Raw genomic sequence first — 14773 nt, forward strand, 5'->3', positions numbered from 1 at the left:
GTTTTCTCCGTTTACAAGAGAATAGCCAAAATCATGTTTTTTTCTGGCCTGTTGAACACAGGTGACTTAGGTATATGTGGGACCTCTGCATTATCTGAGGCATTTTAGCTAAGCTTGCACACAGTGCAGCATCTTCATATATTTGCATCCTAATTGTTTCTAATACTAGCATCTACTGTGAAAGAAGGAAAGCAGGCAAAACAACCTAAAAATATGTGAACATTAGATATAGCAAGGTACACTTTGCAACCATGAACTCAGGAATCACATCCTAGTTAACACGGCTGTTGGGCTTGTAATGTAATTTTTGAAGGGTTTAGAATTTTTTTTTATATAGAGATTGTCAGTTAAGAGGCACTTGGATATTGATAGAGCAAAGATACCCTCAGCTGTGTTCATACCTTTATTTTTTAAACAAGTGGCACAGTGTCTGTCCCCTATGTATGATAGTAGTTAATAAGCATCCAAGGTAATTTTTTTAACACAGGTGTTACGCTACTTTTCTTAGGATAACTTGAGGTGCTGCCTGTTTATTAGGTGCTAACCATATCCTGGACTAAATAAACTTGAAGGTCAAAGGCCAAGGTGTTTATAGGTAGTAAAGTCAGAGGCTGATGTGCAAGATGTTTATCAGTACAGGATATGGTTATTTCCAAGTTAGGGGGAGCCACCCTCAAGATGTTTCTGTTTCTTGTACATCTGTACTTTCCTTTGTTCAGATTTGAGATTTTTGACACTTTAAGTAGGTTTTAAAGGCATGAAGACTTTATATAATACAAACCTGTATAAACAGCATGTGAGCCTGGAAATTATTATTTGTTGTTATAGTCCTAGTGGTTTTATATATATATCTGTATATGTTTTAGTACTCTTAAATTTTGTATCCATCCTAAGTAGCTTTTCCAACAGGTCTTGGTACCTCGATGGGAGGCTGCTGCTACTGATTACTTCGGTCTGCATTGTTTTTCCTCTTGCACTTCTTCCTAAAATCGGTGAGTAATTAAAGGAGAGCAGCAACTATTACTCTATTTTAGTAGTAATTACAATTGAAGACTTTAAAACCTTAATGGGTTATTTATTTATTTTAGCTGGCAGGGGGCTGTTGATGGTGGGGACTACTTAAGTTGTTCTGCTTTGCAGCCCTGCCTAGTTAACCTATTACTTGGGTTGCGGTAGTATTTTGTCTGCAATGCTAAAATAAAATCTTTACAGCAGAACATTAAAGAGCTGCATTTACTTACAGCATGCCATTAGTGGTAAGCCAGTTCTAATTCTGCCCTACAAAACTACATAAATGATCTGTGACAGGCAGTTGGAATGTTGTTATTCTGAGTCCTAAGCCCCAGATACCGAGCACTGTAATAGAAAACATGCCCAAAATGTAAAGCTTTAGCTGTACATTAGGATCACTTTCCTTATAAATTCTCTTTTATTTTTACTGTTATTTTACAGGCTTTCTTGGCTACACAAGTAGTTTATCATTTTTCTTTATGGTGTACTTTGCTCTTGTGGTAAGTTAAAAATGAGTGCGCAGCTTATCTGTTTTTTTTTTTCTTATTGTTTAAATGTTTTTATAAGCCTATTTTGAAATGAATTGTCTTTCCTCCCTTACGTTTTATATGAAATATAGAATTTTCTTTGAGTTCAGTATACACTTGCTTGGACAGATGACAATTATTTTGCTGAGGCATGAAAATGTGTATGAACTTTTGAGCATGTGAAAAGATTTAAAATAATTATATTTTGGACTGGTAAATGTAGCAATATTTTTGTTTTGCTGACAGTGCAGTGAAGGGAACTGGCACATACACTTTTGTTTCCCTACTACTAATGGAATGGAATTCTGTTTTCTTAGCTTCTAGCTATTACTTACTGTAACTAGCACAGAAGAAAATTTAATATATTTCAAATAAATTAAATTTACATGTACGATAGAGTGACGGAGTTCAAAAAAAAGGCAAAGAAAACTAGAATTTTATTAAGGCAGTTTACAAGATTCATTAATATGTCAATGACCTTATTCTTTTTTTTTGCAGCTGAAAGGAAAAGTTCTTTTCTCTAAGCCATATGGGGGTTTTTGACCCTGATATTCACCCTCTCAAGGCCCCTGTGCGGTAGATGTTTCCAAATATCACAAGTGAGACATGCTAGGCAGATCTAAGTGCAAAAATGTGCCTTTAAGTTGCTTTTTTTCTTTCCCCCAGGAAAGAAGTATGTTAATGCACATGTGTAATATGTAGTACAACCAAGCAGCTCACACTCTGTCATCTAGGTATAGAAATAAGAGTCTTATTTGGGAGACTGGAAAAGTGTTTCCCTTCTCTCCTGTCATTCTGGCTTGTGCTGACTTGCATTTAATACCTGCTTTACAAAGGGATAAACAGAGTTGAAGGCAAGTTGAACAAACATGCCATCCGGGAGACCAAGGCAATCCATTAGGAGCTAAACCATGTGATAAAACCAAACTTCAAAGCTGTCAAAACATCTCCCTGGGGCATCCCCTGAGACCAGGGGTGTTTGTAGGACCTTGGGAAGTTTTCTTCCCCAGCACTGCATTGAGAAACAGCAACAGCCTCTCCAGAGCTAATGGATATTTGTTTGTGATATTTTTGAATTACCTTAACTTTTGACCTCTCTTCTAAAAATTTGCTTAAGAAAAAAAGGCCAGTTATAATGATTAAATAGGTCTTGGCCTGCAGCTAGTTGCAGCAGTTTTAAGGTAAGTTCCTAGGTTTCGATGGGAATGTGTGCACATCTCTGAAGTTAGCCATTGTAATGGGTGTAAGCTTTTAAAAACAATATTGGGCCCAGAAAAGGCAAGTGTGTAAACAAGACTTGCACACTGTGCATTACACTGGAAGATGTTTGGATGTAGATTTTAGTTCTGTTTCTTTATAGCAAAAACCACTGGTATAAAGTGTAATTAAGGAGTGCTCAGACTACTAGGTTTATTATGAAATGATATAAATGATAAAAATTGTCTGTTTTTTTGTTGTTAAGAGACAAAGAAGAAGCCAAAGCAAATCTTAGCGAGGTCAAAACTTTTCAAAGCCATTATGTGTGTTTAAAGAAAACTAATATTCTTTACTGAATGTCTTCTGTGACTTGCTCAAGTGTTGAAACTAAAAGGCATCATATGCGTTTTCATATCTAATTGCTTTGAAGTGGGTGATAGGCACTGTTGAAATGGCCATTTAGTTTGCACAGTGTTAATTTTGGTACGGCAAATATGTTTTAATCTGCTCCAGAAGAAAACTGTTGGTCATATGGAAGCAATACAATTATATTTCGCATACACACTAGTTTTCAAGTGCACACCATCTGTTCAGCTTCACACCAGCAAGCCACGGCTTCGGTACTGCCTGCAGAAAGGAGAGGTACAATAGAGCAGAGACAGTACAGCCCAGTGGACATATGTCTTGGGCATATGTCTGGGGCAGGATGGTCCCGTGAGTGCTCCGAGCACAACGTCAGGAGACTCCTCTGGGCTCTCCCTGTGCCCTGGGGCACCTTGGCAGGTCGCAGCTCTCCTGCCTGGACTTCAGTAGCTTTTCCTGTGAAATAAAGATATCGGTTATTGTCTTCACTGGGAGAAAAAGAACTAAAACACCAATCTCCTCCAATAAGATAGAGGAGAAAACCTGTATGTATATGTGTAACTGCTAATTCAGACTCAGATTCTGTGAGGTCCTAAAGTACTTCCTTTCATTTCTGATTGCTTTTCCCTGTCGTGGATCCTATATGAAACTAAACATTTGTTGCTTTTATCACCTCTCCTCTTGCTATGTTGGATGCTGGTGAGAAGTAAAGACAGATGATTTTTTGGTGGGGCCATCTCTAATGGTAGCTTGTTCGACAGGGGTGTTAATGACTCCTGGCAGGATTTTTCTCAATCTCTTGTTTCTGCTCCAAGAACAGATTGTTCTGATGCAGACTGGGACCCTGCCATGTGCAATGAGTGATGTTCAGCATGGAGAGCCCTGCTCAGCTGAGCGCTCTCCGTGTTGCTAGACAGCCGAGGTGCCTGTTTTCCCACTGCAGGATATGAAAAAGCAACATTAGTGGGAAGGCTAGAGCATCTTGAGACCTCTGACTTTATTTTTTAGCAGTGCTTTTGGTGTGAGCTTAGCATACGCTGTTTACATTAGAATTTATGTTCAAATTTTGGTTTTGATGTTTTTTTCATTTAAAATCGAATGTTTGTTGCACTCAGTGACAATGTTTACAAAAAGAGTTTGAAGTTTTGGAGGAAGATTGTCCGTGCTCTCTGCATGACTGCATTTGGCTATAGCCAAATTAAAAATCTTTTCCTGTTGGTGACCTCATTGCAAATACTGTCAAGTACAAAGGAACGCAACAGATTTGAATGATTAAGCAAGTAGGGAAATGAAAGTATAGATTTTAAATGCAACTAATGCTTTTTCTTTTGTCTTCTTTTATTTTCTCTCTCTCTTTTTTTCCCTGAATCTGTATTCCCTTCATTTTAAAAGAACATTCTTCAGATTTTTAGGTTTGTATTTCCTTGGTCCCCTCTCTGCACTGTTTTGGTTATACACCCGCTTTTGCTCTTCAGCTTGCAGGAAACTCTTTCCCCCTGCAAATCCCAATCACAAATGACTTCCCCAAAACCTGCACTTTAGTTTCATGCACTTTTTCATTGCTTAGGAAGCCTCTTCCAACCATAGCCAGAGCTCCCACAAAGCCTTTTTACCTTGGAGCCTCCAAATTCTCTGCTTTAGTTTCCCTTGAGAACCACCATCCTGGAGCACCATTTATCCCTTTCCCTGCTGCTTATGGTCTTCCAGAGTCTGCAGTTGCCTGTACTACTGGGATCTTCATCCCCTCTCTTGCACCCCTGCTTAGATAAGGTTACTATTTACATTGCACAGAGGGAGGCAGTTGAGCCAAACAGTGACCAGATAAGAACAGATCTCCTGATGTAAAGCAAAGTAAATGTAGTGTCAGAAATGTGGCTGGAAGATTCCCATTTCCTTTGAAAATCATTTTCTCCCTGGGACCAAAAATCACTTTTGAGCAAGCTGCTTCCAAGTTCTGTACCTTGAATTGTTTCGAGTTGTTTTTCTCAGTCATGAAATGTAAGTCTTGTGTTATTGCCACATACCCTGTATTTTCTTTGCCCCTGTTTTGTCTGGAGGTAGCGTTTGTTTGCTGCTCTTGGCACTGGTGACAAGAGGGAGCATCTAATCTTTATTCTCTGGGAAACGCCACTTGGTGGAAAGCAAACAGTAGATTCCTTGGGACAGAAGAGGGGCTGTCCCCCGTGTTACTCTTCTCATGAACCAGAGTCCTTAATTAAGGTTTTAATTATTTGCTCCAGGCTTCAAAAGTATTATAACCTCTAAAAAGCCAGGCAACTACAATAGCAAATTAATTAGGGTAAAGAGAGCAATGCAACTATCATTTTAAAATGGACTCTCGAAAGAGGCAGTAACCTCTCTTATTTTAATTTCCCTTTGATTTTTCAGCCCTGTTTCTTGGCGGTCCCTAAAGCAGCAGGGTGTAGATAAAGCCCCAGTGACATTCTGTGACAATAATTGCATTTATTGTTTTTCCTCTGCTTTCTACTCCAAACCATATGTTTCTGCCTTTTAAGATTAGCCCCAGGCTCTGCTCTATCTCTGTTAAGGGCCCGGGACAGCTGAGACAGAGCAGCTCTTCTGGACGGGGGGCGCTTGGGGAGGAGGCCCGGGGTGGCTGCAGAGCCCTGCCCGTGTTGCAGCCCGGGCCAGACCCCATCCGAGGGCCCTGCGCTCGGTTTTCCAGCCCTCCTTCCTGTGGCCGAGCAGCCGCACGGACCAGCTTGCTGGGTCCACGTAGCTCCCTGCTTCCTATTACAAGTTGGATGTATTAGCTAGGTACATGTCAAAGTTAACCTCGTTTTTAGGATATTCATAAATTAAATATGCTGTCTTTGCAGGTTGTAATTAAAAAATGGTCCATCCCATGTCCTCTACCTCTAAATAGTGCAATAGAGAACTTACAGGTAAAGTGCATGCAGTTTTGAAGCTCTTCTCATTTTATTAATATCTGTAATGCGTTTTACATTAACACTTTCAGAATTACTTGTAGTTTAAATTCCTTTTTAATCATTTTGATTTTACTACCTGAAACTTTATAGTTTGTAGATACTTGGTTTATGGTCATTCTTATGTCGTTTTTCTCTTTATATTTTACAGATTTCAAATTCTACTGGGGAGTGCAAAGCAAAGCTCTTTCATTTCTCAAAAGAGGTAATACTCTGTATTAGCAATAGGCTAGCCAAGGTGGGTTGTTCTTAAAGATATTTAAGCCATATCCAGGGCAGGCTATTTTTCCACAAAAGTAACTACAGGCTGCTGAAGCATTTGCTGTACTTGTTCTTGGTTGTTACCCAGGCTCACTGCTCTTCTATATGAGGGTCAGTTGTCACAGTTAGCGCTTATGAAAACACATTGCAGATATGAACAGGTATTGGTCATATAGCAGATATGACCGATATGCAGATGTTTATTCGTTAAGTATAATGGATGCTGTGCTGATCAGCCTCATGGTGCAGTCAGGTCACTGCCAGAAGCCAACTTAATATCCCTCAGCTGGAGAACACAGGTTTCCTTAAACTGTCTGGGCCTAACATGGTTTGTTTGTTTGTTTATTCTCGCCTGAAGCTCATGCTTCAGGCCAAATGCAGTCTTGTGTATTGCATTGGATGCCAGATCTGGTGTTTGATAATTAATGTGCTATTTTAAATCCTATCTCTGCTCTTCAAGGCGTATAGGAGGGGAAGTAGCCTCTGGGGCCTGAAGAGGAAAGGATAAGGAAAAAAAAAAATTGGGATAGCCCTGTAGTGCATTCGAATTTGAGAGAGACACAGTTGGTTTCTGAAAGTTTTTTTCTGAGGAACACAGTTGTATTCTGGAAGAATACAAAATCTGACTCCCCATCTCCCTCTCACCCCCCACCAAAAAGAAAAATTAAAAAGAAATATGGGACAATGGAAATATAAGAGAGCTGTTAACCTGATAGATCAAAAGAGAAGTTCAGCTGCGAGCAGAAACACCCACCGTGAGATTACAGCCTTTTGTGCTCTGCGGAGTGTTCGAACTCATCTGTGCTACATTTGCCACTTTAGCTCAATGAGTCAAGAGTGTTGTAGTTTGACTGGTCCTGATTATGTCAATTAAAAAAATACTTGTTATAGTTTAGCTTATTCCTACATGAGAATTGAAATAAGCTGTGTTAGATGATTCATCTCTTCTAGAACAAGTTTTTGAAATAATAAACCACTAATTGAGTGGTTACAACTTTAATTATGTGGTTGTTTTAAAACTTCAGATGTCAAAGCATGTTATGTTTTCTGGCAGCTATATCAAAATTTTTGTGAGGGAATAATACAAAAATAGGGAAGTCAGAGTAAGGGAATCAATACTGTGGTAGGAAATGATGGATATTAGAATTTTACTACCTTGGAAAACTTTGTGAATGACCTACTGACTCTGGGGCAAATACTATTTTTTACTTAGGTACTGGGCCTCAGTATAGCTCGAAAGAGTCCTTCAGTTGCTAGCCCATAGCTATCATGATATGTTGCTGATATGCTGATGCATATGCTGGTCATGATGTGTTAAGCTATGACCATGATGTGAGGAGATGTTAGGTGAGAAGGTACAGTTTTGTGGAATGATTGTGGAATGACCAGAGGTGCCATTCTGGATTACGGATCTGTTTCTCAAAGCATTAACATGAAAAGATCTCCCTTGACTTCCGAGGCATTGAGCTAAATTTTAAATTAATCCTGATAATTTTCTGATCATCTAGCACCAAAGAGCATGAGAGATGTTTTGCTTCTCTTTTAGAGTGCTTATGCAATACCGACTATGGCCTTCTCTTTTCTCTGCCATACCTCAGTCTTACCCATTTACTGTGAGCTCCAAAGGTAACGTATGGAAACACATGCAGTATTAAAATGTAATGATAATATTTCTGTTGCATTTTCCCTAAATTAACCTTGAATAATTTTTATTTTCAAATCAGTGCCATCAAGCAATGGAAACGAAGTAGCCTTCATGTTTTGGGGATATGTATAGTTTTAGCCTGTGTCAGCACTGGCTTTTCCTCTCTTACAGGAGAGAAAAGTAACAAATATGATCCCATCAGCAGTGTTAGTACATTGTTCTGGCCATCTGGAGAAAAAAAGGTCATTTGTTAAGGTACTTACTAGCAAAATTTTTATTGCTGTAACTGAATCTGCATTTGGCCACGTTGGATTCAGTGCTTTTTGACCCACATTCTGCTCCTGGCTCTGAATTTGCATCATCCTGTGTAAATAAAATTTTTGATTTTAAAAAATAACAGATCACCTTGGTGTGTCTAAATCTACCAGATGGGGACATTGTTAGTAGTCTGCAGGAAAACTACATTTTAATTACTGAAGTAAAAATACTTTGAGAAGAAACATTGTGATCAGTGTTCCACAATGTAGATTAACAGCACTCTTCTTCTTTTTTCTTTTTCTTCCCACATTTTAGTCCATCCAAAAGGAGAATGCAGAATGTGACTGTCACAGGAATTGGTTTGAGTTTCCTAATTTACTTTATATCTGCTTTGTTTGGGTACCTGACTTTTTATGGTAAGCATATTCTTAAAGTATTTTTTAGAATGCAAGTTAATAATAATAAGCAATGCTTGATGCACCTTGCGCTTTTCAGTATTTGTAATATGTCTTTTTGATCCCAGTATTTTTTTTTATTTCACTGAAATCCTAAAAAATTAACTTCCAAAGGCCATCCATATGAAGTTACAAAATAGCTGGGGTATTTCAAGTTTGTTTATGTTTATTGCTTGGATCCTCTTGAATTTGGTCCTGTGAAGACAAAACCTAATTTTTGTAAAGTATTATTCAAGGAATAATAGAAAACTTGATATCTGATGGGAATTTGCTGGTCCAGCCAGTTTTAACCACTGCTGTAAGGCTGTGCCTCTACTAGTGAAGTCCAGTGTTCTTATTGATGCTGTGATATCCCCAGGCCATCTGGGAGCTGTAACTAGCACTGAGGCCGCTGACCCACAGCAAGCCAGCCCTAAGATCAGGGAGACCTGCAGTTTTGCTGGTCTTGGGTAAAAGCAAACCAGAGGACTGAAGAAAAGAAATTATGCGGAACATGAGAAAATCAGAACAGTTGAATCAGGCAAAGAAAATGGGTAGTTTTGTGCCTTGACTCCAGCAGAAGCTGGTGACAAAAGCCTAAGAAGGAATCGGGCAGTGTAAGCTTGGCACTGGGCTTCCTGTGCACTTGCAGCTTCAGTAATTATTATGTGAGTTTAAGTCCTGAGATGTAGGTAATGTCTGCTTGATGAATGTACTGACACAGGGAGCACATTTTTTTGCAGATGCCAGTTTCTGGGAAATATAGCAGTAAAAGTGTTTGATGAAGTAAATATGCCTTTTTACTCCCAAACAGAAAAGTGAGGTATCTGCCTTTAAATTTATATGTATGAAACTTACCCTACCAAATAATGTAAGTAATGGCATTTGCTATAGAGCTTACATGGCCCATGTACCAATTTAATGACTCTGTGGTTGAACTCTTGAATACTTTTGGGTGCAGCTTTTTATTTGAGTGTAAGCACAGATGCCTGTCTGCTATTCTTGCATATGCCAAGTATCCGGAAAGATTTTAGAACTACCTACATAGTGGCTTTTGTTTTTAAAGGTGCATCAGGAGTAGGTGAGTGTCTATTTCATACAAGAGTTCTATTTGTCCTGTATAACGTAGCTAGCAGCTGTGTTGTGATCTGCTGAATGTTTAGCAGTTTGACAGTATTTTCAATATCTTTTCATGTAAAGTCACAGTGATGCCTTTTCTAAGAAATGTCATTTGGCTCTGCATATGCTGGTTTATGTTTGTGCTATGGGTTGTTTACTTGCATGGAACTCTTTATGAAATTGAATTGCCTCTGCTTGGTGATCTTAACTATCTTTTGGAGTGATATTATACAGACTCTGTCACCTAAATGCATCAGGATCCTTCTAACATCTTCTGCAAACTCACCTTCTAATAGGATGGCCATATGCTAACCTGTGTGATTGGAATGATTAACATTTCTTAGAAGAGGCAGTAAAACAGTAATAGAAAAGTGTTCTGAGTAGGATCTGTCTTGTTGGGATAGTGTCTGGCAAAGCACCAAAAACACAGACTTTCAGCAGGTAATAATTGCACAATAATGTAGTAATTCTACAATAGAATCAATTTTGCAAAGCTCAGTGTGTGTGGTGGAGAGCACAGAAGACTCATTGCTGAAGAAAGCAGCAATCTTATTTGGAAGTTTTTGGCCCAGTGGAGTGTTGCTGATGATCTCCTCTGTTACACTTTGGGTAACACAAGAATTCAGACTGATCTCCTTTGAGTATCATTATCTTCCTATGTCTATTCATTTACACATACAGAGGAATCATAGTCTCAAATGTCAGTATTTTTTTTTTCATAAGAAATAACATTTTACAAGTATGGCTTGATGCTAATTATCTATCCAGCAAAACACTGGAATAGCCAGGAATATAGCCAGGAATAGAACATAAACTAGCATAGTTTTGAGGATTTCTTCTTTTCAAATAGAATTGTAGCTCTTCTCCCAAGTCATGAAATTTCACCTTATATAATGAAATCCTAGCAGGAACAAGTCTCCCACCTGAATTCTGGCAGGCTACATGCAGGTTTTTTGAGCTTAGAGGAATAAATCTATAGGTTACAATATTGCTGATCTGTCACAGTTGGAAAAAATCTCATTGAAAATTAAAATGGGCTGGATATATATTTTTTGGTTCTTTGACTTAATAAAATGGAACTAGTACTTTTGATATTAATTTTATCTAAAAAAATAAAGTATTATTCTGCCATTTAAACAATTAAAACTTCCATTATGATCCTCTGAGTTAGTAGAAGTTTTAAGCCCTTTGCCAAATACCAGTAATTCTGGAAGTCCAGACTTATACCAGATGAATAATGCTTTTTGTTATCTAACTATTAAAACGGCTGTAGAAAAGGTTTGAAGTTTGCGTGTGCTAATACCTGTATATTCCTTAATGCTTTCTGGCATTTTAAAAGACTCTTCTACAATTTACCTACATTTTTTCTTGATCCTTTCAGGCTACTAAAAGTTGTCTTTTTCTTTAAAGCCTAGCTAACATGGTGAAGTTCAGGTAAGATTTAACATAACACTGCCTTACTAGTGGATTGGATAAGTTTTATAGCATCTTTCTATGAGCTGAAATATCTTTCCTTCTAATTCTTTCTCCTCCATATTTCTATCTTCTCTCTTGATAGCTTTGCTTCAACAGAGGCTGGGCTTTGCTTCTTCAGTTTTTTTTTTTTTTTCAGTTTTCTCTAGGTTACCTATCAGGCAGAACTGATAAACCAGTTCTGCCAAGGTGATGCTTATGTGCACTCCCTCCCATTTTGCATTAATCACAAACAAAATGATCAGTTTTGCTATAAGTTTAACATGTGTAGCTAGTTATTTTGTTCTTAATTCTCAAATGATTAGAAAAGCAATTCATTTTTTGATTTTCAGACAAAGTGGACTCCGAATTACTGCAGGGTTACACCAGGTACCTGCCACATGATACTGTGATCGTGACTGTTAAACTTGCTGTGCTCTTTGCTGTGATTTTGACAGTCCCTCTAATCCATTTCCCAGTAAGTACTCCTGAACGTTTTGAAGCTGGTATAAGCAATGGTAACACTAATGCTTTGCAGACTGTAATATTTAAGTCACATCTAAGTTGTGTGTCTTATTCACTTGTCAAATGATTGATCAAAAACCACGTATTTGCATATGTTCCATGAACTCTCCAGAATGACAACAAACCACTAAGCTAATTTGTGCTTTTGAGAGAGATTTTAGATTAAAACCAGCCCTCAGTATTGTTTTTAATTTAGAGAATTTAGAAAATGTAAAGTTTATTTAGTTTGCTTTTTTTTTTTCCTCTTAAATTGAGTTTTGCTGACCTGGATTTTCGTGTCTACAAGAACACAGACACACATACACAATTGAAAACTCAGTTGTAAATTAGGAACATATATTGACCTATTTCACGATCAACTTCTAATTTAGCTTATCAATACCACGATAGAGTTGAGAGAATTCATTCAGTAATGACCAAAAATATTGTGGGTGCAAAACTGTACACATATAAGTTATATACCAGTTGGCAGTATGCTGATATTTGCCTATAAGCACACTCAAACAAAGCATTATCCGCACACCTCTCCCTCTCCCTTGAAAACAAGAACTGCTCCTTAAGACTAAGGAGCACATAAGAAGTACTGCTTTTATATATGTCTACTCCATGCTACAGAAGGACAGAACTTAATTCAACTATTGCTAAATTATTTGCAATTTAATTTAAAATATTCTCTCACATGTTGAATGGTGTAGTCAAATATTGAATGGAATTGTTTTTCTTAAATTTATGAAATTAAAATGTGATTAAAAGTAAGTGTTTATATATATTTAGCAATACATTGTTTTACATTTTGTTTTATAGGCAAGGAAAGCTGTGCTGATGGTGTTTTTTTCTCATCTTCCTGTGTCGTGGATGTGCCATATTCTTATTACTTTAACACTGACTACAATTGTTGTTTTGTTTGCAATGTATGTGCCTGACATCAAACATGTATTTGGAGTAGTTGGTAAGGTGTTTTTTTTCTTCCAGAAATTTAGTATTATGATAAAGTAATACACTTCAGCATGCTTCAAGTAAAATCTTCATGTTTTTGAAGGTTCGACCACATCAACGTGTTTGCTTTTTGTATATCCTGGAGTGTTTTATCTTAAACTTAACAGAGAGGATTTAATATCACCACAGAAACTTGGGGTATGCTATTTTTTTCTCATGTCCTGATTATATTAAAAAATTAGTTTTAATTAGTTGCATTTTAATATGTTAAAAAGCGTACAATATAAGGGACAATGTTGTCCCAATGTTTGCACTGCAGTTCACCAAATCTGTGAGCATTTTCTTCTGGCCTTCACATTAGTTCTGGTCTTTCAAAAACTTTCTTACAAGACGTATCTGAGCAGCAGTGTGTTTGTATGCTACACTGGTGATCTGGATACATGCTTTTTCCATGTAGTTTTCAGATGTTCATGACTTTTAATGCTTAGTTTTGGTGCATTGCTCTGATGTTTGCTTGGGCAGCGGGTGTGAGGCCAAGCTATATTTGAGTGAGACTGTGTTTATGCTTATTTTCTAAATAAGCCTTCTCAAAATTATCCATTTTTTTTCCTTTATGGTTTTCTTGTTGGAATGGCAGGTTAAGTTCTAGTTGGAATTCTTAAGCAGCCTGCTTTTTGCACAATTTTTGTGCTTTTTTGGGCATTTTTAACCACTGCTTAACAGAGCAAACTTACAACAGTAGTTAAAATGCTAGCAAAGAGGTTATATGTAGACCTTTTGCCATTCTTGTGGTTCTTGGGCCTACTGTTGCCTTGGCAAAATAAGGAGTCTGAAAGAAAATCCTAATATTGATGCTCTCTCACATTTTAAAGACTTAAATACTTAAGCCTTGTTACAAACCAGCAGTCTACGTTCTGGTTCCTATATTATCATCTGGCTATTAAAAATATTAGGAATCCATTGTAACATGAATTATATTTTCAGGAAAATGCCAAATGAGTTTCTCAATTTGTTCAGGATAAATTGTAAAAGGATATGTAAAAGGATAAATTACATTTGTGGCCAGCAGGCCAGTGTGTGCAGTTTACAGCTGGATAGTGCAAGCAAACCAAATAACCTTTGCAGTGAAACCTTCCTAGAGCAGGCTGAGTTTAATTTTACTCTAAGCAGATATCTATCTAAGTACAATTTTCGGGCAGTATTAGAGAACACTGTGTTTAAAGACTTGAGTAGCTTATATAAAAGATTATCTTAAAAAGCATGCTTTCAACCTATTTCTGCAATTGTTTTCCTCTTCAGAGTCATAAGCCTTAAAAATGTGAAATGTTTCAGTAAAACATTAAGTTTTGTTTTTCTTTCTTCACAGGCATGTGCATTGGTTATTTTTGGCATTTGTGTTGGTCTTCTCAGTTTAATTCTAATAATTTTCAATTGGATTAATCAATAAAGGCCTATTGCCTCTGTCTAAACTGGACTTGAGAAAGACAGCAAAACAGAGACTTACCAAAACTGCCGAAGTGAATGCTGGACATCCTAAAAAAAGAAAAAAAAAAAAAAAGAACAAAGCTATCCATGGAAAACAACAGCCCTCTTTTTTTACTCCATTAGCAACGAATCTTCAGCTAAGCTCAAGATTAATATTGATTCAATGTCTTTGTCATTTTAAAATATTAGCTTTTAATGATGTAATAATGTCAGGTAAAAAACTCTGTACAAATTACTGCAATCCAACAATGTCCAAATGCACTGAGTGAACAGAAAAGAGAACCTTGAAACAACTTCTGATTTTCTTTTATTTTAAAGGGAATGAGACAGGCGGATTTTCTGTCAGTAATGATGTTCGTATCAAACATTTTCCCAACTAATGAAAAACTACTATTGATTTCAAATAAGTCTGAAAATTTCACGTATGTCGTATTAAGAACTTCCTCATTCAGTGAACAAATGAATCTTTGATAAATGATTAATTTATCCTAATACAGATCCAGAAGCTGATTGTTTCAGCCCAGTTTAAAGGGCATGTCATTGTAATAGGAAGGTTTCCTCTAAGGTTTGTTACTGTTTTTTTTCAATGCAGTTTTTTTACTTGAATCATAT

At 37.2% G+C, this 14773-nt stretch overlaps 1 protein-coding gene across 1 annotated transcript in view; it reads left to right on the forward strand.

Moving 5' to 3' along the window:
• Positions 1-14190, forward strand: part of SLC38A6 (solute carrier family 38 member 6) — a 35890-nt gene extending 21700 nt beyond the window's left edge. The window contains exons 7-16 of the mRNA XM_088539599.1: positions 910-992; positions 1453-1511; positions 5939-6004; positions 6198-6251; positions 7854-7933; positions 8526-8626; positions 11569-11693; positions 12545-12689; positions 12780-12874; positions 14043-14190. Of these exons, the coding sequence (XP_088395725.1) occupies positions 910-992; positions 1453-1511; positions 5939-6004; positions 6198-6251; positions 7854-7933; positions 8526-8626; positions 11569-11693; positions 12545-12689; positions 12780-12874; positions 14043-14123 (889 nt within the window). The 3' untranslated portion in view covers positions 14124-14190. The remainder of the gene's footprint in view (positions 1-909; positions 993-1452; positions 1512-5938; positions 6005-6197; positions 6252-7853; positions 7934-8525; positions 8627-11568; positions 11694-12544; positions 12690-12779; positions 12875-14042) is intronic.
• The last annotated feature ends 583 nt before the right edge of the window (positions 14191-14773 follow it).

This window comes from Tinamus guttatus, unplaced genomic scaffold (assembly GCF_059628265.1).
Source record: "Tinamus guttatus ecotype Peru unplaced genomic scaffold, ASM5962826v1 Tinamus_guttatus_pri_ptg000048l, whole genome shotgun sequence".
Classification (NCBI taxonomy): Eukaryota; Metazoa; Chordata; class Aves; order Tinamiformes; family Tinamidae; genus Tinamus; species Tinamus guttatus.